Below are 22,697 nucleotides of genomic sequence, written 5' to 3'. Positions count from 1 at the left end.
AGCTTTCTTTTTCTAACATCCTAAACAAATTAGTAATAGAACTCATGAAAGAATGTTCCCTAGAGCAACTTGATCTGGTGAAAAAAAGCATGGATCATACATTTCCTTGTCCAACTTGGAAGTGAGTCATGCCCTGTGTAACAGCCCTTTCAGAGGTGGCTGGAGAAAGAGCTCCCTCTGCATTCACACTTTTCTGTAGCTTAAAGCACATCCCATGCCGATTCCTAAAGCAAAGCTTTCGTGTCTGCAGACACTGCTGTCATGCAGTAGCAGTAAATTATACTATGCTGTGTTGCTTATCCATGTTTTTCTTAAATTTAATTTATCCTTTATTAAATTTAAATTAAATGAACACTTACTTTAGAGGGGTTTGCTTCCGTAAAGGAGGTGGATTGCCTCTTTCATATCTGTCACTTGGTGGGACAGGAGGTTTCGGCATCATTGCAAGCTGTTCCCCCAGGGATCTAAAGCAGGAGCAGGATGATGAAATAAAGGCAAAACCCCTGCTTATTAAGAAATAGCTGGGTAATACTGGCATCAAAAGCCTCATTTCCAGAGGCAAAACTCTTACCTTAGCTGTGAAGTCAGAGGCTGTAAAACAACAAGGAATGGTTAAAGAGAATGTGTATCAAAATCGGTGAAAAACCTCAATAAGCACCAAAGACATTACCTTTTCAGGAAAGCCTGGCTTCCTCCCTGAAAATAGTAAAAGCTTACATTTAGAAAAAATGAAAGTTAAGATAATTAATTAAACTTTCTATGAAACAAACAAGTTTTGAATAGCATTGAAAATTAATTTTGCAGATTGAAACCCTCAGCTTCCTGAGATGTAAGCCAGAAAAAAATTTGGTTTTGCAAGAGATGGAAAAACCGCCATATCTCTTGCTAAAGGAAAATTTTAAGATTTTCAAAGTGATATGTTTTACAATCATATTTTCTATGGTTCAGCTTTGAATTACTGGATACTTTTATGCCATTATATAACAGATGAAAGCATTTGGATAATAAATAAAAATCTTAGAGTAGTCTCTTTAGAGTCTTCATAAAATATGGTTTTCAGGTCTGAAACAAATGCTACTTTTTCCTGTTTTTTCCAGTACCCAGCGTTTTTTTAGATCTAGGTACCAAATCACATAGAGTAGTGTGTGCAGAGTTTCATTAGCTTTGTATGCAAAAGTAATTTCCTCTTTATAACCTACTAAATATTTTCTTGTTCATTCACTCAAAACCTTTACTGCAGAGGGATCTCATAATGTCTTGCTGTTCAACTAGTCCTGACTAGGGCTGCTACTTTCTAGATATAATTTCTCTCACTTTGTAAGTAGTGCTCACATTATTTATTTGTAAACAGATCACCTTGTATGTGATTGGATCACAATACGTTTGACTGAGCCTTGTTCTTTTGCATGAATGATATTCAAACTGATCATTTTGAATAATTAAAAAAGCTCCATTGATGTTACCGTAAGGAAATACTGACCTGATACTGGGCTTTCTCTTTCAAATGGTGGAGCAAGGCGATCCAGTGGGGGTTTTGTGCTTCTGTCTATAGAAGGAGCTGGGGCTAAACACAAAAGCTGTGTAAGATAATTTACTAGTATAGGTAAATATATCTTTATTTCACATAGCCGTGAACAAGTGAGGCTTCCATATAAATAGTAAAAGAGAGTGGAACTGAGGAGATGTAGGCAAAAGTGAGGTGCTATATAGCCCGGGGGAGAAGCTTTACAAAGAGAAAACCAACTGTACTTACGTTTCAAAGGCTTGGTATTTCTCTCTCTACTCAAATCGTTGCTTGGTGGAGGAGGAAAAGCTGGCAGCTAAAACAAATATTTTACATGTGGTTAGAGTGTGTCTTCACATTTCTGGTTTAATTTTCGCGTATTAACCTCACCCCACCATATCTGCCAATCTTTGTCTTTGGCACAGCACAAAAAATAGGTTTCTGCTCAGCACAGGAAGGATAGGAGCCATTACCACCCCTGAAGAATGACCTACATACACGGGGGTTTTGTTACGTGCAGAATTGCCTTGGTTTGTTTCATCTCACAGGGAATACTCCAGTGGGATGTTACGTTTGAGGGGGGCCTGAGTATTGTCAAAGGAAAGAAATGAGCTTCAACAATCCTGTTATGTCTTTGCCTCTACAATGGAGCAGGTGTTAGTTTTGAAAATTGGTATTGAAATTAGTGGATGTAAATTTGAAGCTGAGAAATATTTATCATGTCTGTGCTGCTGATTGAGACAGGAAGAGGAAAGAGTGTCCTTTGTGGCTGGGACAGCTGGGGTCAAACAGCATTGTGTTGTCAGCAGCTGCAAAAGATGTTTGCATCTAAACCTAGATTTCTCCAGATAAATGCCTTTGAATGTTCATTCTTATTCCAAAAAAAGTAGAGCAGCAATTTAGGACAGCAGTCTTGAGAACTCATGACACCTAAGTCCTGTGTGGTTTATAGATATATGAACTATGACACTGTGTCAGACCAAAAGTCCCTCTATCACATCCTAAAATTACCTTTACTTGTATACGTGGGTAGGTCTAATGTATGTCTGTTCTGACAACCTATAGTGCCAGTAGCTTTCAGTTTTGAAGTATTCACAGTACCAAAAAAAGAGGGGAAAATATTTAAGTCATGAATCTCATTATACAGTCCCCTATACTTTTAAGCGGTCTTAAATCAATTGAGTAATTGCTAGAAGTATCGCTTGGAAAGACTTAGCCTTTTTTTCTTTTTACAAATTTCACTAAAGAAACAAAGAGGCATCTATTCCATATCTAATTTATATGGGAGAGGCATTCACAAGTGGGTACAAACTTTTAGTGTAAGAAACAGCCAAGTACTGTGAAATAATTTAATATATATATCCCATGAAATTTAATTGTTCCATGAAATAATGGCCAGCCTTAACAGAGTTCAAATCAATTTTGATGGCTGAAATTCTTCCTCTACATACAGTGTCTGAATAAAACTGGCATTACACTTGGACTTCTAAGAAGGTACTGGCCAACCCAAACCATTCCATGATTCTATGAAATTTTAAGAAACAAACATACAGAAGCACCTCTTCCCCCAAATGAGGCTGGTACTGGGGATGGGCCAGGTCGCTGAGGTGGCACTGGAGGCTGCTGATGTGAAGATCTTGTTGTTGGAGGTCTGTCTGGAAAAAAGCAACCCCAAAATCCCAAATTAAACAACTACACAGTCTGGTTATTTTATTCTCATTCAATCTTTATGAAAAAAAGCCCTTGCAATAACCTGCATACTTAAATAATAGATCATAAAGACATTGTTTTAGTATATAATGGATAGTTGCTTTGTGATCAATGTTGCATTGGGAGTTAGGGCTCATCTGTCCCTCTGGTAATGAGGTGACTCCATCTGCTAGTCTGTTGGCCCACGCTATTTACTGTCATTCACTACAGTGCAGCGAGTGTGTGAAACGTCAGCCAGTCTGACTGGCTGTTTTGTACTCCTGTATTTGACTCCCAATGGCAGGCTGCTAAAGAATCAAACATTAAAAAAAAAAACATGACAGGCAGAGAAAGCTGCTAGTTTGTTTTGGGTTTTTTTCCCCAATTTTTACTGGAGTTGTTGACACTTGTGACAACTTGCTCTATTCAAGGTTGCACTACTAGAGGTAATACAGTACACAGATATGTTTAACTTCATGTGGATTCAAACCAAAGACCAAATAACACACACATCCCATGAAACTAATCTTTAATCCAGCAGGGCTTGTCTGAAGTAGAAAATCTAGCTTTAAAAGTCACAAAGCCACCAACATGTTGTAAGTCTGTGTCACTAAATCTTATTCATGAGCTACACTGTTGACTTCAAGGAAAAACCTTCTATATTCCCTAACCAGTCACCTAAAATGTGCCTGATAATGTATGAAAATATCACTTAAAAATCATTAATAACACTTAATATTTACTGATTACCTATATAATCTGTGTTGTTTGTAAGTGACTTGGCAGGAAATATGACATTGTGGTGTGCTTCATCATTATTGGATGGAGGTGGCTCATAGCCATCACTGTCATGTTCTGCTTCCTCAGGTTCTTCTGTTGGTGATTCATAGTCAGCCTCTTCCTTTTCCTGGTCATCATCGGGGCTTTCATAGTCATCATCTTCATCCTAGCAAATGTACACAAAATTGGGTGCTGTAACAGTGAACTAAACACTTTAGTGCAGTTTCCTTGTGGCCTTTCACTGTTGTGTTTTTCACTGGAGAATATAAAGTTTTTACAACCAGTTTGGGTGAAAAAATTCACTGTTGAAATAAAATGGGGAAAGGTGGCAGAATTTTATTAATGTATATAGCACTCAACAGCTGACGAAAGAAAATGAATATCATTTCATAACAGTAACTGCAGTGGAAAGTCAAGATAAGGTCACAGCTGGTTGAAATGCACTGTGCCTTTGTTTTAAGTAACAGACAAGGCACCAGCAAACCAGTCAGTGCTTCCTAGGAACATAGTGGAGCAACAGCTGATGCCTGTTAATACTCATTCTTCCTTAATGGCATGTACTCTACAGCCTGCAACTCAACTTTTTTAAAATGCTTCAGAAAAAATGAGGTCTTTGATACGGGTATTGATGCCCTCCTGACCAGAACAAAATCAGCTTCAGACAACTTGCAGGACCCAGTAACATCACAGTGAAAATACGGTAGCAGTCATTACACACATCCGTGCAGTCTGTCAAGGCCCACAAGAAAAAGAATATTCAATTTATCATTGATATCTTGGCTGAAATTTCCAGGCTCATTCTGTATTTACATAGAGCCTAGGTGCTCTATAGGTAGTTACTTTTAACTTTTGTGCTCCTAAAATAGCAGCAACTCTCCTGCAAACTTAGTACAAGTGGTTTTTAAAAATCCCTCTCCATTTTTCACAAAAAACTTTGGCATTGGTCAATGTAAGAGATCTTGATAAAGTCGGGCCATGCATCGTTCAGCTCATTCATTTAGCTAGCCATGTATGCTTCATTTAATCACATTTAACAATACATTTTCTATGCCAAAAGGCAAAAGGAACTTTTACAGTCTAGTTGGCTTCAAAAAATCACATTCTTCAACAAATCAGCTCTAGAGAATAAAATGGCAAGAATTTGCCACTGAATAACATAGCAACCTTTCCTTTACCTCTTTTAAGAGCTTGAAATATGTATATAAAATTCAGCTAAGGTTCTGTAGAGACCTGATTGTAGGCTGTGAGCTTGAGCCGGTGGCATAGGACCACCATTCTGAACCTCTGCCTTACATTACTGGGGGAGACTTTTTTCTCAGGGAAGAAATTTGTAAGCAGCTACTCCAATCACTCATGTTCCTGCTTCTCTTTCTCCTCACCCTAACACCCCCTGCCATCGATCACTCCATGTATGCTGCTCAAAGTAGATAATGCAAGAAATGATAGACCTTACAGAAGAGGTAGTCCACTCAACCAGTAGGTTTTGCTAATCCCGATACTCACAAATGAAGACCAGTCATCGTCTTCTTGACTGTATCCTGTGTAAAGAAGCATAACCACAGACTTCTTAGCAAGTACAACTTTAAACTATCAAGATACAACTTGACAAAAAGGACAGGACAAATCCCAGATGAGTTCTGAACCACCGTATGATGTCAGAGGAACAAGGTAAGTCTTTCAAAGGCAGGCAGGCAGGCCTGAAAGGCACTACAAATAACATTCTGATTCAAAACTAAGAATATAGCTATTCTTGCATGATATATGTACTGTCACTTCAAGTTTGTCCTATACTTTGAGTTTTAACTATAATTTGAAGTAGAATGCTTTCAGAATGAGCACAGACTTCTTATCTCTTTGTTTAATACTATTTTAGCTTTCATATCAAAAGATTTTTTAATTTCAGTAGGACTGGGGGAACATGGTAGCTTACAGAAGTTTTAAATAATTGTGGCCTATTAAGAAAATAATTGAAATAAAATTTCAGAACATGACAGGCACCTAGAAGCTTACCTCTCTGATGTATGGTGCTGCTAGGAATAGAGGCAGGGGGCAGAGCTGCTGAAACAGAGATATATAAGCACTGATACTATGTATTGGGTTAAAGAAAGGCAGGTTGGGGATGCTCACATAAGTGTCTCTGCTCTTGCCCTTTTTCACCATCGTTTCTATTTTAAGCATATTGTTTCATACTTGTTCTCATGTAACTATTCTTGCAACTTCTTCGTGCTCTCCTCTTTTCCTGTTTGTTGTTTTGGGTTTCCCCCACCCCTAACCCCCATTTATTCTGACCTGCAGGGACTGACTTAACGTTTTAATACTTTTACACAGTTTTTGTCGTTAGAGATTATCTGCCAGTACACACTTACCTGGATTTTCAGGACATTTTTGTGTTTGAGCCCTACAACAAAGGTGAAAAAAAATAAATTGCTTTGATTTGCAGTTCTTAAATGTTTGAAGCATACTAAAATCTACTGTGAATAAAGGTAATAGTTAGCTTTTAACAGTGAAATGAAATTTATATAGATGAGTTTAACTCTGCCTGAAATGCCAAAACCACACTACTTCATATTACACATACAGGATCCTAATGTAAGTTAAACTGTCTTGAAAAAATTTAAAGTCAGTGAGGTCAAGTGTTTAGAAACAAGAGGACTAAGTAAATAAATTTACTAGAGGCCCCAGTCCTGAAAACCTTTTTTACTAACTCCATTCATGCTGCTGAAAATGAAGTTCATTAATATTTTTAGGGTTGATAGATATTGTTATGGTTTTCAATTTTAGTTGTGAACTCTAGTTAAATGGAAAGGTGTAAAATTGTGTTGTCAGATGATGCAAAACCATGTTATGTAGACTAGAGTTAGATTTCATTGTATATGAATATAAATTGTTCTTATGCAGTGTTATTGCAATTTTTGCTTTTTCTATTGCAAGAATATTCTAATCAATAAGTCACAAAGTATTAAAAAGTGTAACACTGTATACCTCTGTGAAATGCATTAATGGTGATTTATTAATGCAATAGTATTTGCCTAGGCTTTATAGCATTCAAAAAGGTTAATTTAATCAGGTCGAAAAATGTATGAGATTTACATGTTACTTGGCTCTGGACATGGCAGAAGTGTCTAGGGCGTTTGTGGGTGCAGGCCTCACTATTCTTAACAGATGACATTAACAAAATAGAGTTTTATTTTATATAATTTCCAGGCTGTCCCTCTGACCCAGGTATTATTGATAAAATAGAAAACAGTCCAGAAAAGATATATCTGAAAGCTTTGAAAAAGAAACCCAATTTGTTTTACTTACCATTTTGGTAAGAAAGATAGCCTCCCTTCATTTCTGTTTATTTCTTGACTTAATTTACTTACAATCCTATTTAAAAGAAATGCAAAAACAGTTTTAAAAAACTCCTTGAAACTCATCAGTCATTTTCTTAGCTGCTTTCCCTTCATATTTACTAAATTAAATCTGGTAATTCAGAATTATTATTTACAATGTGGTAAGAATACTGAATTTATCATCTTATTGCAAAGTTGAGCTATAGTGCATCCAATTCAAAACTGAAGGTTTTTTACATAGATAAAAACCTGTACTGTTGGATCAAGTTTAAAAATAAACATTAAACATACCAAGCCTTAGAAACTTTGGGTGTGGTAGACATCACACACTAGAACACTGTTTTAGATAGTGGCAATTGCATTTGCATTATTTTGCATAGAAAAAGCAGATAATGCTTCAGGAAGCAGCTTCTGCCAAGCTTATGGTTGAAAAAGCAGGGATTAAATGTACCCTGTGTCTATTCTTTTTTTTCCCTCCCTCTGCAATCAATATATACCTAACCCAGAATCCTTCCAGTAAAGAAGGTGAAAAGGTTTAGTTCCATGGGATGACACATTTGCAGGGCAGAAATAGTCATGGAACATATGAAGTTTTATGTCTAGAGACATTTTTCCAAGCGGATGTGTTTGTCATCACTCTGTAGTTTGGTGAGCAACAACCAATGAAATACAATCTTGAGTAAAATTTCGGTCAGGAGCATGCTTTTATGCTGCTAATATCGCTGGCATCTATAGTCAGCACAGACATCTAGGACTGAGAGGTTTTATATTGACTGACTCCCTGAAACAACTCTGAGCTTACAGGACAGTCGTTACTGAGGCTGACAGAATTAAGTCCACTGAGAGCAACAGAATTCTGCTCTGCTAGTAAGCAAGTTTGCCTCTCTGATTATTTTGTTTCAAGTAACAGGGGTTTTCTCAAAGAAAACCTATGATGAGTCATGGTCTGATTCTTAATTGTCATTATTTCTTTTTGAGGAAAGTCCTACCGGGAAAGTCCTGTGACAACCAAACCAAATTGGTTACATATACCTGGTTAACAGTTTCCCATTTTACTTCAAGTTTATATTATTCAGGTCTATCAGAGACAGTAATTGTGGAAATAAAAGTAGCATGAAAAAAATCAGCAACTCAACATGTCTGTTTATCTCAGGTTCTAAATTCTGTAAAATCTTAACTTTATTGTTTGTTAGTGCAGAATTTTTTCCCATACATCTTAGATCTGGTCAATCAAACTCTGTATCAGTATTGCATAATCTTTGTTTCTGGCCAGGCAGTTGCCACTCTGTTTTGTTTTGCTGCTTCTTTCATGTCTTTCTGCTACTCAGCAATAATAATCCCCTAGGTTTTTCTGAATGACCTCATTTATGCATCTCTTTAATGTCTAACTGCTTTTCTATGCTGGGACTTGAGGAAGACACAATTTCAAGCAATATAATATTAAAAAAAATAAAGCCTACAAAATCATATTATTTTTTTTCATCCTCAACCATGCTAAAAATCTTTCTCTTATTTTGAATATCCCTTCTCTTGCCCTTTCTACTTTCCTAATACTTACTTTACTATAATTCAGATCAAAAGATAAATTCAAGGCATAGGGTTGCTCTATTTTATTACGGAAAATGCTATGGGGGCAGATCAGGCTGCCAGCACGTATCAGAGAACAAGCAATTTCAGATCAGTTTGATGGTGCTGTCTGAAAAGGATGAAGATGGGTAATCTGTAATTAAGGATCCACATGTGAAAACAGAAAGGCAGAGGAAGAATATTTTTTGGTGTTTCTGTTTGAAGACAGTGCTTTGCAGTTTTCTGATTTGAAGTAAATATTGTCATACTTGCCCCTTTTGAAGTAAGCACATACACAAATGTTAATAATTCAAGAAGGTTTGCAGCTGTCTAAATCCGACATCAGTACCCAAGCAAATTGTATAAAGCAAGAAAAATGCCAAGTTGTAGGCGCAGGACTCCTCACGCTCCTCTTCTTTCCCATGCAACTAACGCTCTGCGCAAGAAATGTCCTGCTGCAGGTGGTGAGGAAGCTGCTGTGTGAATAATAAGTTCCATGTGAAACATCAGGAAACATTCTGGGGTCACCAGTGCACTGTGTGTAGCAGTGCTCTGGTTGAGAAGTAGATTACGGAACTTTTTTTGTGTGTGTGGCATACTCTCTGTGTAGAAGAGGTAGAGGAAGGATCTTTCATAATAGTTGTGTTTATTTTCAGCTAAAGAAGTATAATGAAGATCACTGGGTTTAGAGCTAATAATTATTTTAGTTCAGACTTCCATAGTCATGAATGAGACCTGAGTGTTTGGGAAGTTTCTGGACTGAACCTGGGCTGGCTGCTACGAGGATTTACACCAAATGGGTTTTGAGGAAAAATTGAAAGGGAAAAGTTGCTCATCTTATCTCGCTGTCAAAAAAATGATCATTTGCTGCTTAAAATTCAGTGTCTAATTTTTGCTTCAAGTTTATTGAAATGCTTTAAACTTCAGAGAGGTTATGAGAGGAAAGCAACGTTTAGAATAGTAACACTTCACAGTTAACATTATTGCAGAGAAGATTGGTGCACTGAGCTGCTGAGTCTGTAGCCATGCGAGGAAGGAAGTACCCAAACCACACTGCTTTCTGAGTTGTGGGAGTGGATGATAGGAGAGGATAAGGCAACAGCACTTGCAGAAAATGTTACTCAGACTTCTCTTTCTCTTTCTACCTCCTCCACCAGACACTTAGCTTAAAGCTGGCAGGAAGTTGAAGATAAAAAAGAAAAACAAAACCACACAACCAACCCCCAAAGCAGTACTCCCAAACTGGCTTCTGTTCACTTAACTGCAGATATCACTGTCACGAGTAAAATCCATTCTACATCTGTTGGGATAAAGGACTTAAGATGGATGAGAGAGATGGAAGGCAAAGTCCTCTAGGGCCAGGAAGATGCATAGTTGCATATTGAACACTGTCAAGAGCGTAGTGATGAAGTCTTTGTTTTGGCCGTTGAGAACTCTGTCAGGCAGATGCAATACTAATATGTTGGCTTCAAAACTGAGTGAGTATTAGTTATATTCTAAACCTTTCAACAACCTTTAGTATCCCAGCTAAGAAAGCATGTGTGCACACCCATCACCTCTGCCCAAGGCATACCTTTTTAAAAGAGAAGGGTACCACAGATTTCTTTTTTTTTAGGTTTTCACTTTGACTCCCCTGAAAGTAGGACGACTTTCAGACTGTGCCATGTCAGTAGGTCTGAACACTTCCCATTCAGAACTCAGCTCACTTCCTATGTTTGAACTGGTGGGTGCAATTATGTATTTTAGTGCAGTGATGCTCTTTTCATTACTGGAGTTTTTCACAAGTGCTATAGGATATGCCATAAGATTTCTGACCAAGACTGAAAATTTCAAATCTCAGGTTTGCCAGCAACCTGCCACTGAGGATAGCCAAAAGGATCAACAGCCTGGGTTAGTACCTTGACTTACTGAAAACTTGGACATCTTTTCTCTCAAGCTAGTAAACAATAAGAGTGGCAAAGACTGACTTTGGTGTTTAGATCATAGCTCAGGCATCGACCAGCCACCAACATTATTTTGAATGAGATCTTTGCTTTTTCTTCTTTATTGATTCTGATCACATTAAGTAAGGCACAGTCTGTCGAATGCACTTTAAAATATTTTGAGACTCACATTTGTTATCCACAAGCATAAACCTTTATGACCTTCTGTGACTTCCAATAGTGATAATGAGCGGTAAGAAAACTCCATGTGTCCCTTCAGTTGTATATTGGCCTTTTGTTTCATTAGATTTATTTAAAAAATGTTAATTACACCCCCATGGTTAGGTCTGAGTTTTAGTTAGCACTTAAGACACATACTCAGTGTCTGCTCTGTGTAACATATACCATATCCCTTCCCTGTTTCCCTGATGTACCACTTACTCTCTCAGGATGCAGTGAGTTGTTTGTGAAGCTTCAGGTGCATGTTAACCTAGTGGTATTGATATTAATTTAAATGGTTACTTCATAAGATAGCAAGTACAAGAGTAATATGTATGAGCTCAACAAAATCCATAGCACTACGTTTTTTAACAGTTTTTCATATTGTTACCAAAATGCCACATGTTAAGCTTAGTATATGTTTGAAAAAAAACCAGGTTGCAACTGTGCTAAGCTTTAATAACTGAATGAGTTGTTAGGTCAGCCATGATGCTACCTCTGTCTTAGGATGACAGCTCCATTCATGATAACCCAATCTCTAAAGCTGATGGTTGTGCCACATTTACTTGTTTTAATTTGTCAGTGGGAAAGGGGAGAAAATGTGTGTTAGCTGTTCCTACCAATAGGTTACTTGGCCCAAATGTTGCTGCTCCTTAAAGGACTGTGGCAATGTGGTAGCTGGGGCCATGGCTGAGTGTCTCCGGGGCCATAGATTTCCACTAAAACTGTAAACAGATGATGTAGGGAAAACCCTTGGTGGTCTGGAACCTGGCGACTGCATTCCACTGCGGCATGCATGATCCCTCAAGAAATCTACGCGTGGCCTGTGCATTTGCAAGTGCAGTGAATCCTGAGCAGGCTCATTGCCCGTTAACCCTTTTGCCCGCCACAGAGTTCCCAGAATAAAACTTGCGGGACTGTCTGGATACATCAGACACTTTGGTGCCCTTAAATATCTAAACTTTTTAGCAAAGTTTTCAGTAAAGAGTTCAGCTTTTTTAATGGAGAGTTTTAAAGGTTTTATGAAGTATTTTGATTTTCAACATGATGTTTAAATCCTTTTATCTGGTATTTAAAAATAAGCCAAAAGAAGATTTGTGAAGATGTGTACCTATAACATGACTGGTGGACATTTACTTTCAAAATAATAATTCTGTTAATAATAACAGAAAATAGTGGGTTTTTTTAATTAGTTTCAGGAAATGGCCTATCATACTTTGTAATGACAACTGTTACATACTTAGGCACTCAAAGTTTCTTGTAAAAGTCACAGAATCATCCCCAAGTAATGCCACTGTTATATGCAAAGCTTGATCAGTAGAGTTGCTCAAATGTATGTATTTTGTAAACCCGCATACCTGGCTCAGGAGGTCGCTATGGATGCAGGCTGTGCTTTGCAAGCCTTGTATAGCTGCAAGTGCTGGCTTCTGTTCTCCGTACATGTAGGTCAGCACAACCCTGTAAAGTTACTGGAGAACAATCTCTCCTGTATATGTATTTTATTCATGCCACTGGCCACTGCTGTAAGTGTGATGCTTGCTATTTATATTAAGCATTTTTACAGAACATGCCCAGATTTTAGGACTGTTTTTAAGTATCAGGTACTATAACTACAATATGCTAATGTGTATTTCAGCTTGTAGAAAAACTCTTCCTACTAGGTGAGGTCTACATTATGATATAAAAGTAAGGTGTGAATGTCTTCTAGTAGAAGTCAACAGCAAGCACTTTCCATTTTGATGACAGTGTAGAGATTCTGAAGTAATGAAATTCATGTTAAAAAAAATGGAACGTTCTTCTACCCATGAATTTTATACTGTTGGATTTGGTTTTTTTGTTTTGGGTTGTTTTTTTTTGTTTTGTTTTGTTTTGCTTTGGTTTTTTGTTGTTGTTTTGTTTTGTTTGGGTTGGGTTTTTTTGATGGTAACCAGCTTTTTTTCCTATTAAAGCTCTAAACTCTCGTTTTACACAGCAGCATTACATGGAGGACCCCACATCTCACCAACCTTTTTGCATGTATATTCACAATGTTCTAGTGAATTGCTTCCCTGTGTGGAGAAAGCTGAGGACAAGGGCTTTTCTGGCAGAACTTTAATTCAGATTCAATAATTTACTTATTCAGTTCTTCAAGTTGTGCACCGAGCTTCACTCTTCTCTAAAAGCTCTTTAATTTCAAGTTCTCTTCTTTTTGAGAAACCCAAAATATCTGACTAGAAAAGGCTGTTTGCTTTCTGCTAGGGTGTTTTGAGGTAGGTGGACAGTGAAAACAGAATTTTCAAAACATTTTTGAGCTATCAATAGATTAGAATCATTAGGCTATGATCATTAGATTAGGATCGTTTAGGCTGGATCTTTAAGATCATCGAATGCAACCCAGGACTCCCAAGTCCACCACTTAGATGAGGAGATAGGAGCAATGTCACATTGTTGGATTTCCTTTTAACTATTCAGCTATGACATTAATATCTCTTGTGTGTGTGTGTGTGTTTATTAGACCTTCCACTGACCACTTTTGACTCATGAATTGGAAGGAAATCACCAAAAATTCTCAAAATCAGGAGTTCAAACTGGGAGAACACAAGGCAGTTTTGCCAAAGGAGGGACAAATGATCAGAGAATTAAGAGTGATGCATTTTACGGTATGGTAAAATGAGTTTTTTGCAGAGAATCTGCTGTGACTCTGGGCCCTCAGTCTCAGTAACCACAGTTAAATGTTGCTTTTAATTGACAGTAAGTTAAAAAATGCTGAGCCACAGGGGCATTTTTTTTAATATAGTATGTTGGCCTCCTTACTAATACATCATACACCACTAATCCCTATTATTAGGAAATTTATTGTGTGAAAATATAGATATAACCTTAAGAAACATGTCATATCCAAGGCTTTCACGTTCAAGTCCTTGCATATCTGATCCAAACAGAGGTATCCTCCTGCCCTCAGATCTAGCCATCAGCCTACCCATGAGCACATGAATGTGGGAGATCACACAGGTATTTCAGAATATTTCAGTATTCTTAGCTTCACCAAAGCATCTTACACAAGCTCTGATGCATCAAAAAATAGCAAAGGAGACTGTACCTCGCATAGCAAAATCAAGATATGCATACAGGGAGTGAGTCCAGAATTGGGAAACGAGGAACAAAGAAACAGCCATGTTGGAACAACTTAAGTTCCTTTTTCCCCTCCATTGTTTAGAAAACCTCGGAGAGCTTCATGCGATCATGGTTAAAAACCTGCACCTTCCAGCTTAAATACGTACCTGAGAACTCATAGCAAAATAAAATCCTTCATTTTTCACCATGAAATATTAGAAGCTAATTTCTCTGTCACTCAATATTGACTTAATGAGATTATTGTTCTTCAGTTAGTAACTTCTATGAAATTATGAAAGCTATTCTGGTAAATTTGAAACTTTTTCAAGGCCTAATCTACAATAGCTAAGGAAAGCTATTTAACACTGAATCAAATGTTCCAGACTGATTTATCTTTAACGCCTACCTAAAGGAAAAGCACATGATGAAAATCACTTGAACTTGAACTCCTCAACAGTTGTGTACATACCTGACTTTTTTTTTTCCCTTTGAGTTAAAGATAACAGTTAAGCAGGGAATAATTAAGTCATACTTTGAAGGTAATACTTGCAAAAAAGTTTAACTTTTGTGTAGCTGCTGTCAGTCAAAGACTTTATGGATGAGTTTTTTGAACAACCCCCAGACAATTTTTTTGTATTGCATCATTGTGCTTGAGCAGTCATGACAACACTCCTTTTATTTTGGAACGTTCTTATTTTTCTCTTAGTACACTGCAATTAACAGGTCTCTAATTAATCACTTGTAAATCATTTGCCCAGTATTTCCTGTGAGTTTTCACTGCAGACCAGCTAAGATAATTTTAATGTTAAATTGGTTTGGCTTTACTTACGGCACTCTGAGTTTGGGAAATTTCTGAATATCATTTTCAGACATGTTCTGAAAAAGAAACACATGGCATATATCACAAAATTGTCCATGGATACCCTGTGACTTACAGAAGATGACTCATTCAAAAATGTGTCATGAAGTTTCAACAGATAGGAATATAGAGTGCATAGAGAAGCAATGCAAGATAAGAGCCTGCCCATCGCATGGCTCATTTTCATAAAAAATCCTCTCTCTATTTTTCTTGTTTTGCTGGCTGTTGGTTTTTACTTCAAATTACTGCCAATTGTATTAAACTATCTAGGAGGTTAATAAGCATCATATATGTTTGTTTACACACAAAGGACTTCAACAAAATAATCACATCTAACTTCAAAGAGAAGTATTTCTGTAGCTAGAATGTTTTAATGATATCTTGTCAAAAGGATGTGTAAGGAGAAGGGAAATCTTAAACCAGCTCTTACCAGCTGAGAGTTGGGTAACCAACATCAATCAGCAGGTGAGCCGTTCTTCCAGGATTAATTTCAAATTAATAGGACTCTGTGCAAGGTTAAAGTCAACTCTTTTGCTTTTATGATCTGGGTGCTAATCCAGTTCTTTATTGATGTTATATTGTCACACTGACTTACAGGCAAGCTTAAAATCCATCCCTGCTCTGCTTCTCAAAAGAACTGGAAATAAAACCCTCTTCTGCAACAGCTTTCTCCCTTGAGATTGTTAGAGATAATTAAGCTAAAGCAGGTGAACAAACGTTAAACCAAAAAATTCCAGATTTTTAAGTTTTCTTCTATTTTTAAGGCAACGTGCAATGAAATACCCTTTATATAGGGCTGTTCCTGGCAGGCAAGGCAATCTCCTCCCATAGATTCTGATTTAATGCTATTTTGCTTCACATCTTTTTGGTACAGCTAAAAGATATGGTATTTAAATTATTTTGGAAGCTAGGTGTATTGAATTCCTTCATGTCTGCATAGTCCAGTCGGGCAAAGTTGTGCATGGTTGTGAAGTTTCAGGGTGAAACTATAAATTTTAAAACAGAGCATCATTTGCTGGAGATTTGCATTAAGGACCTTATCTGCAACATCACAGTATAGATCAAATCACATGTTCTAATGAAGATGTTGCTGAAAAACGTGAATTAAAAGCAGCCTTGGCAGCCTAACAAAAATCTTTCTAAAAACTGGGATGGGGGGAGAGTGATTCTCCCCCCTGCAATCATAGCATAGCATATAGCAATTAGATTCCAGATTACTCCTGACCTGACCTGAGTCTTGAGAACCTTACTGATGCTCCTGCAGAGAGACTCAGCTCTCTCTCTTCTGCCATCATGCACAACTCCAGGTTTAGGACCAATTAACCCATTATGAAAACTTTTGAGAAAGTGTTTCATTTAGCTAATCACAAGCTTCGCAAACTCTCTTTGGAACGTGGATGATAGTCTGGTTCTTTCTTTCTTACTGCCAACAATAAGTTTCTAATTACACACTGGTTCACAATGCTATCAATGATTCTCAGGACAGAACAAATCCTATCTGTGTTTTCCAGCACTGTTTTGCCTCTGGGAGTACTCACAGCAGTAAAACAGAGAAAAAATGTATTCCCCTTATGGAAACGTCCTGCAGGATTTACTGAAGCGTCATATTTTTTTCTAAAGACTTTCTAAGCTTCTCTCTGGAATTCTATTCTGGTGATAAACCTGACAAATACTATGGGTTTAAACTCTCATAAAAGGGCCATGTTGCCATTTTAAATATTAGATAATTTTATTAGGATAAGTTACATGGAATCCCTCTGATTTTATTCCTACTACATCTCAACTGGAGTTTCCTTGTGGTAGCCAGCAGATACAGAAATGTAACTTTGAAACTAGGGTGTCGTTCTGATGCATAAGATAGCAATACTTTTACAGTCAGGTTTACCATATAGATCTGACAATAGATATAAAACCTGCAGACATTCAGTCTTAACAGTTTCTTCTGTGCGAATGTAATTTGGCAGTTTCCAATAACATAAAATGTAAAAAGATATTTCTTAGAAAAGCCATTCATACAGAGAATCAACTGTACTCTAGAATTTTCCACTTAAAGTCTTTTTTGTTGTTCTGTTTAACAGGTGAACCGTTTTTTGCATTATAAAATTGACAAGTAGGTCAAAAGCTTAAAAACATTGTCTCAACAGGCATGAGCAGCTGCTTGCTTACTTAATAGAAAAGCATCCTTTGAATCTACTGGCATGCTTCTGGATAAATGCTGCACTCTGAGCTATACATTTACAGAAAAACTCTGGAAATAATAAAAAATTACAAAAATCACTTAGGAATCACACAATTATTGCTCTTGTTATTTGTACCTCACTAACTTTCAGGATTTCATAATGCTTCCAGAGCTAGAACTCCCACTCCAGCCACAGATCCTTAGCGCTTGAGCTAAGGAGAATCCCTCAGGCATTAGTAGGATAAATCCTATGACACACATCTGAATGATTCTGACTCCACCCAGCATGAGGGAAGTGTAATATCCTGTTCCTACAAAAGGTGTTTGAAAAATTTATGTTGTATTTCAATGAAATGTCAAAAAAGATTGATACATTAGGATAAGTAAATAAAAAATAAGAAGGCTTTGGAAGAAGTATGCATAGATTTTCCCATGATGGCTGATTATGCAGATGATCAAAAAGGTTACTTTAAGGGAAAATAGAATACTTAATATTTGGAAATAAAATAAAATAGAAGTAAAATGAAATAATAATAAAAGCCGTTACACATCTTAATGGATATGTATTTAAGACCTGAACTAGCAGATATGTCAATGGAAGTTGTCAGCTTTTCTAAAGTTAATTTGTTGCTAAAGCCTGGAGCAATGTTGATTTAAACCCACAGGGACCTTGCTTACTAGTTTTGCTTCTCTTAAATGTCATTGATTTTATATATTGCTGCAGAAGAAATCCAATTTTAACTATAGAGGCATGAAATAGTGATTACAATAGAGGGCCAGTCATTCTGGCCAGGTCTCTCTTCTTTAGTAGGAAAGGACACTTAATAAATGTGAATTTTCTGTAGTTACTATTTGAAAACAAGTACTTCCTATAAAGAAAAAAATGAATTCTAGACAAAATTGTGGTTTTATAGCTTCCTTTTCAGTTTAAAAAATACTAAAAATTATGCATATTAAAGAACATGTTTGGGTTCCCAGCATTCCATATTTAAAGCAAGCTTTCTGGCTGATTTTAGCAAAGACATTTGCTTTTTAAATTTGTACCCCAGTAACCATCTGCAAGCTAAGTGCTTTGCATCTGCCAATGCAAAGTAGGGAGGAGTCAAAACAATGACTTGATTGGCATTTTACAGGAAGAAATTGTACAGCTCTACTTACCAAAAACCTTTGTCCATTTATGCTGTGCTTCCTCACGACTTTCTCACAGTCCTTATACTTTAACTGTCAATGAAAAGAGGATGATTATTGCACCCTTAATTGCAAGAATGGATTAAGACACTTAGACACATGGCTAGCTTTCAGTAGATGCTTCAAGTAACCCTTTTGTAAACTGGAGCCTGTCTAAATGGCTCGTTTTGTTCTGTAAACATGAATTTTTAAGACAAAGGTTCTTGTGTGGACTTGAGGATTTTCATCCATCTGGGAACATGTAATTTCTCACATTAAAAAACCACCTCACAGTTGCCTGGGCCAAAAAAATATTTGGGAAATGGATAGTTTTGGTACTGACGAAGATAAACGGTTGCTGAAAACAGGGATTACAGCAAAAACCTTACTGTCTTGGAATACTGAACCTTGATCCTGGTTGCTGAATTCATTATTCTGATTGAAAAGTTTCCTTTTCTGGATGGAAATGTCATTTGTTAATCCTGGAAATTATCTATAATATTTGAAAAGCTTTTCCACAATATTATGTTTTACATTAGCATCTAGAACAAGGATATGCATTTTAAAAGTTGATCATATACATAAGAAAAGAAAGCTCCTAGTCCTACCAGACAAAAATTCAACAATAGTTGGGGGCACTTAAAAAAAATAATTGAAAAAATGTTAGGTATATTTAGCAAGACATGCCTCTTAAATATTTCAAGTGGGTGTCTTAAGTGTTTTTTAATTTGAACAGTAATAGCATAATATGAGAGCACAACTTATATTTTTGATCTGGCTAGAATGCATGCTTTCTGTTTCAAGCTGATCAAGTCCATATCAGAAGGAACCCAAAGAGTGGGCAGAAAAAGTGACATTTTGGAGCCTTCAAGAGAGCAGAATGGCTGTGGGTCTGCCTGAAACTTCAGTTAGTGAAAGTTATGCAGACAAATGATCCTGTGCTGCTGGGATAATTCCCCTAAAGCAGAGAACACCTTATAGGGAGCATTATGTTCTTTCTTAGTTCTATCCTATTGATGCACCTCAAGGAATAATTTTGTAACGGTGCTGCATGAGAACAGATCCTGAAAACATCTGAACAACTGAGAGTATTTTTAGGAGCCACCTTCATTTATTCATATGCAAAAACAGGCCTAACTCTGCTAAATATTTTAGGAGACAGATTAAGACTCTTGCACAGACCAAGGACTTAAACCTGTAAATGATGTCTCTGTCATGCAGCGAGTCCTATCATGACATTACAGCTCAAGTCTGTATGCGGCGGTGAGCAACTGCTCTATTTGGTAGAACGTATCAGTGTGACTGACGCCTAATCTCTTCTTAAATTAATTAATGAAAAATACTGTTTAGCTATTAAAAATAAACCTTGGGATATTAGAAATATGACCATCTTTGCTTTTTCTAAAAAAAAAAAAAAAATTTGAAGTCTTTAGAAATTCTTTGAAGGTTTGATTCTTTATTGGTCCTTCCCTATTTTGAACACATGGTTTAAATTAACATAGGCAGAATTATGTTAACACACACAGAATTATAAATTAGATCTTATTACTGATAAGCATGAAGAATTCTTATTTGACAGAAATGGAGGACTTTATTAATTCCGTAATATATCATAGCATTGTTACCTATATTACTGATGTGTATGCTGGCTGAATTTTGCTAATATGAAGGTGTAAGCTAACAATGAATTGACAAAAATCTTACCACTGCCCTGGGTCATGACCAATCACTTCAGGTGAAAGGAGATATGAATGTGATTGGCCTTTGAAAATTACCCCACAATTAGCTCAATTTAGGAGGAAAGAATTTGCTTATCCCTTTTGGACTTGAATCTTGACTTCGAACATATGGCTTCGAACAGGCAAAATATATTAAGCAGATGCAAATAAAGCATTCCTAATATTCAACCATTTAATGATACGTGTGAGGGAAATTGTATAAGTTTATCTGGGGAGAAGATTGGTCAATTGTGGCCGTTGCCCAGAGATAGCTGACTTAGGCTGCCAATACTGTCTTACACGGGTCTCTTAGATGACTTTAAGCAGCTTTTGCCTTGATTCACCTCCCCCAAAGTGGAATGCCAGGATTGTCTCTATCCGGAGGGGTATCTGGATCTGTCAAAGGGAAGTACTCAAAAATAAATGTAACCAGGCACGTTCAGTTATGATAAAACCTACAGTTAATCCTTCTGTCACTGTTAATAGAATTATCAACTCTTCCAGGAAGCCGCTTCCCCTAGTCTCTTGGAAACGGTGATCCAAACCACTGTGCCCCAGCGTTGTAATGTTTTTCGTATCTGTCTGAGTTTGCCTGTTGATAAAGATCTCATCTGTTCCATCTCTGAGTCTATGTTTCACTTTGCTGTGCCACTAACCCCTGCACCCTAAAATTAGAAGTTTGCAGGTAGTTGGTAGTTTCAGTTCTCTGGAGATCTGGTAGACATAGACTTCATGTTTGATCTGCTTGTCTTTTTTAGCTAGTTTTTCATCCTCGTATCAAACTTGCAAAATCAACTACCCAGATAAAACTTTTGTAGTTATACATGCCATTGAAACAACAAACAGCATGATTTCAAAATGAAGCCCAAACTGTTCCGGGTTTTACAAGTCCAGTCTGACAACTTACTGGAAAATCAGCCAGCTATGCTGATATGACTTGCAAATCTTCCCAAATCTTCTGATTGACCTGAATGTTAAATTCCAGGATGACAGTTTTGGACTTTGGGAGGAACGTGTTCAGTTGCCAGGGAGATAGAGCAGACACTCTCTCTGATGTGAACTGAAAAATGAGCCATTTACAGAGAACACACAGAAGTGAAATCTCAGTAAAATTGGCTCAGTTACAGATTCCTGGGCAATTGCAAAGGTGTCAGCATTGCTGTGCAGAGGATATATTTTGGCAGTGAATTCCCGTTTTGCCCTTCAGAGTATTTATTCAGTGTGGAAACTCCTTTGCATTGTAAAATAAAATTTATAGATCATCACAAGTGAAAAAGATGTCAAAACAAACAGAAGTTCCGAGCTAGTCACACAAGGTAGTCAGAAAAGTTTACAGTGACAGGAAAGAAGGGGTAGCTAGTAATCTTTACCCATGAGGTTTGCCTACAAAGTTTTAGAATAGGGAAGTAAAATCAAAAGGTGAAAGGTCTTTCTAGCTGAGCCTAAAAAAATTTTAGGAGTCCATGTATCCACTGTTGTTAAGTTCCTGGCTGCGTTCTCATGGATGTGATTAGCAAAGACATTCAGAGACTCATTTGTGAACACGGAGCAATTGAAAAAAATGCTCTCTTCTGAAAGTCACTGAAGAAGACCTAGAAAACTTGTAATCTTCACACATTAATGCCCTCTACAGCTGTTAATATTTGTTATATCAACAATTGTAGTAAAGTGAGTACTTTCTCTAAAAGACATGACTTTCTCTTGTACCTAATTTAGAACACACTTTCAAGATTCATTTATAGATTTCCCTGGCCAGTTTAGCTCAGCTTTTTAATTGTCAGAGGTTTTGGTTTTAGTTTTGCAGCAAGCTTTGCCCAATATAAAAATAGGTAAATTTAGCACAAACAATATTACACTAGTTTGCTCCTGACAAAACACAGTTAAACTTACCATCCTAAAATAGTCTGCTAATTCATCTGGGTTCCACGTAACCACGTCTGAACGGTAAGGAACGTTTCGCAAATCCATTGTAAGTTTTCTCCTCCGGGCAGCTAGAGAACGTTCATAGCAGTATCGTCAATGAACCAGCCATGTATTTCCTGCATGCGCCCACCTCCACTGGATCCAGTAATTCCTCGCCTAATGCCCAGTTTCTTCTGTTTAAGAGCTGTTTTTGTAAATGTAGAACTACGTTGTTAGGACTTCCAGGAGAGATACTGCTTCCTCTAACACAAAATGGTCTCTTCTCAGAAAAGTTGTCAGCTAGTCAGCCTTACCACTTCCTTTGTCTGAATATAAATAAGTAAACAAGGAAGCACAGTAAAATGTTGAAAATATTCTGCCTGCTACATGTAAGTGAGCTGCTGTGGACCTATTTGCTTGTAACTGCATACATAAACATTTACATAGTTACACACTCCATACACTATAAAAATATTGGCATATTATCTGCATGGACATTGGTTACTGCTTCAGTGCAAGTCTAGCCTGGGCAAGACCCCCTCCAAAGAAGAAACATTCACTTAAGAGAAACTTCTTCAACTTACCTCACACATGGAGTGTCAATTATCTTTCTTTGATTTGTGCAATAAAAGGTTGTTGCTGGAGTTGCGCATAAGGGGGTAATGGTTGAATTACGGATGGAATTACAGTCAGCAGTCCTTCAAATGAGGAATCTCTCAGTGAAACTAAAAAACGGACAAGCTTAGAGGAAAAGTTATTACGTT

General features: G+C 37.1%; 1 protein-coding gene across 3 annotated transcripts in view; it reads right to left on the bottom strand.

The window, feature by feature from the left end:
- The window catches only part of LCP2 (lymphocyte cytosolic protein 2), a 35,492-nt gene extending 13,263 nt beyond the window's left edge, over window positions 1–22,229 (bottom strand). The window contains exons 1-14 of one of the 3 annotated variants that reach the window (XM_013295245.3): window positions 21,922–22,229; window positions 18,305–18,367; window positions 14,938–14,984; window positions 7,277–7,342; window positions 6,340–6,371; window positions 5,984–6,031; window positions 5,477–5,511; window positions 3,944–4,139; window positions 3,056–3,159; window positions 1,754–1,820; window positions 1,481–1,564; window positions 671–696; window positions 572–591; window positions 360–464 (exon numbers count right to left, since the gene is read on the bottom strand). In XM_013295245.3, coding sequence (XP_013150699.2) covers window positions 360–464; window positions 572–591; window positions 671–696; window positions 1,481–1,564; window positions 1,754–1,820; window positions 3,056–3,159; window positions 3,944–4,139; window positions 5,477–5,511; window positions 5,984–6,031; window positions 6,340–6,371; window positions 7,277–7,342; window positions 14,938–14,984; window positions 18,305–18,367; window positions 21,922–21,999 — 971 coding nt within the window. In that variant the 5' untranslated portion in view covers window positions 22,000–22,229. The remainder of the gene's footprint in view (window positions 1–359; window positions 465–571; window positions 592–670; window positions 697–1,480; window positions 1,565–1,753; window positions 1,821–3,055; window positions 3,160–3,943; window positions 4,140–5,476; window positions 5,512–5,983; window positions 6,032–6,339; window positions 6,372–7,276; window positions 7,343–14,937; window positions 14,985–18,304; window positions 18,368–21,921) is intronic. The other 2 variants (XM_027779707.2, XM_005232367.4) reach the window with 2 other exon arrangements.
- Between the last annotated feature and the right edge of the window lie 468 nt (window positions 22,230–22,697).

The sequence above is a fragment of the Falco peregrinus genome, chromosome 8 (genome assembly GCF_023634155.1).
Source record: "Falco peregrinus isolate bFalPer1 chromosome 8, bFalPer1.pri, whole genome shotgun sequence".
In the NCBI taxonomy this organism is placed as follows: Eukaryota; Metazoa; Chordata; class Aves; order Falconiformes; family Falconidae; genus Falco; species Falco peregrinus.
Note: the sequence above shows the minus strand (reverse complement) of the source record. Positions and strands in the feature narration are given on the sequence as shown.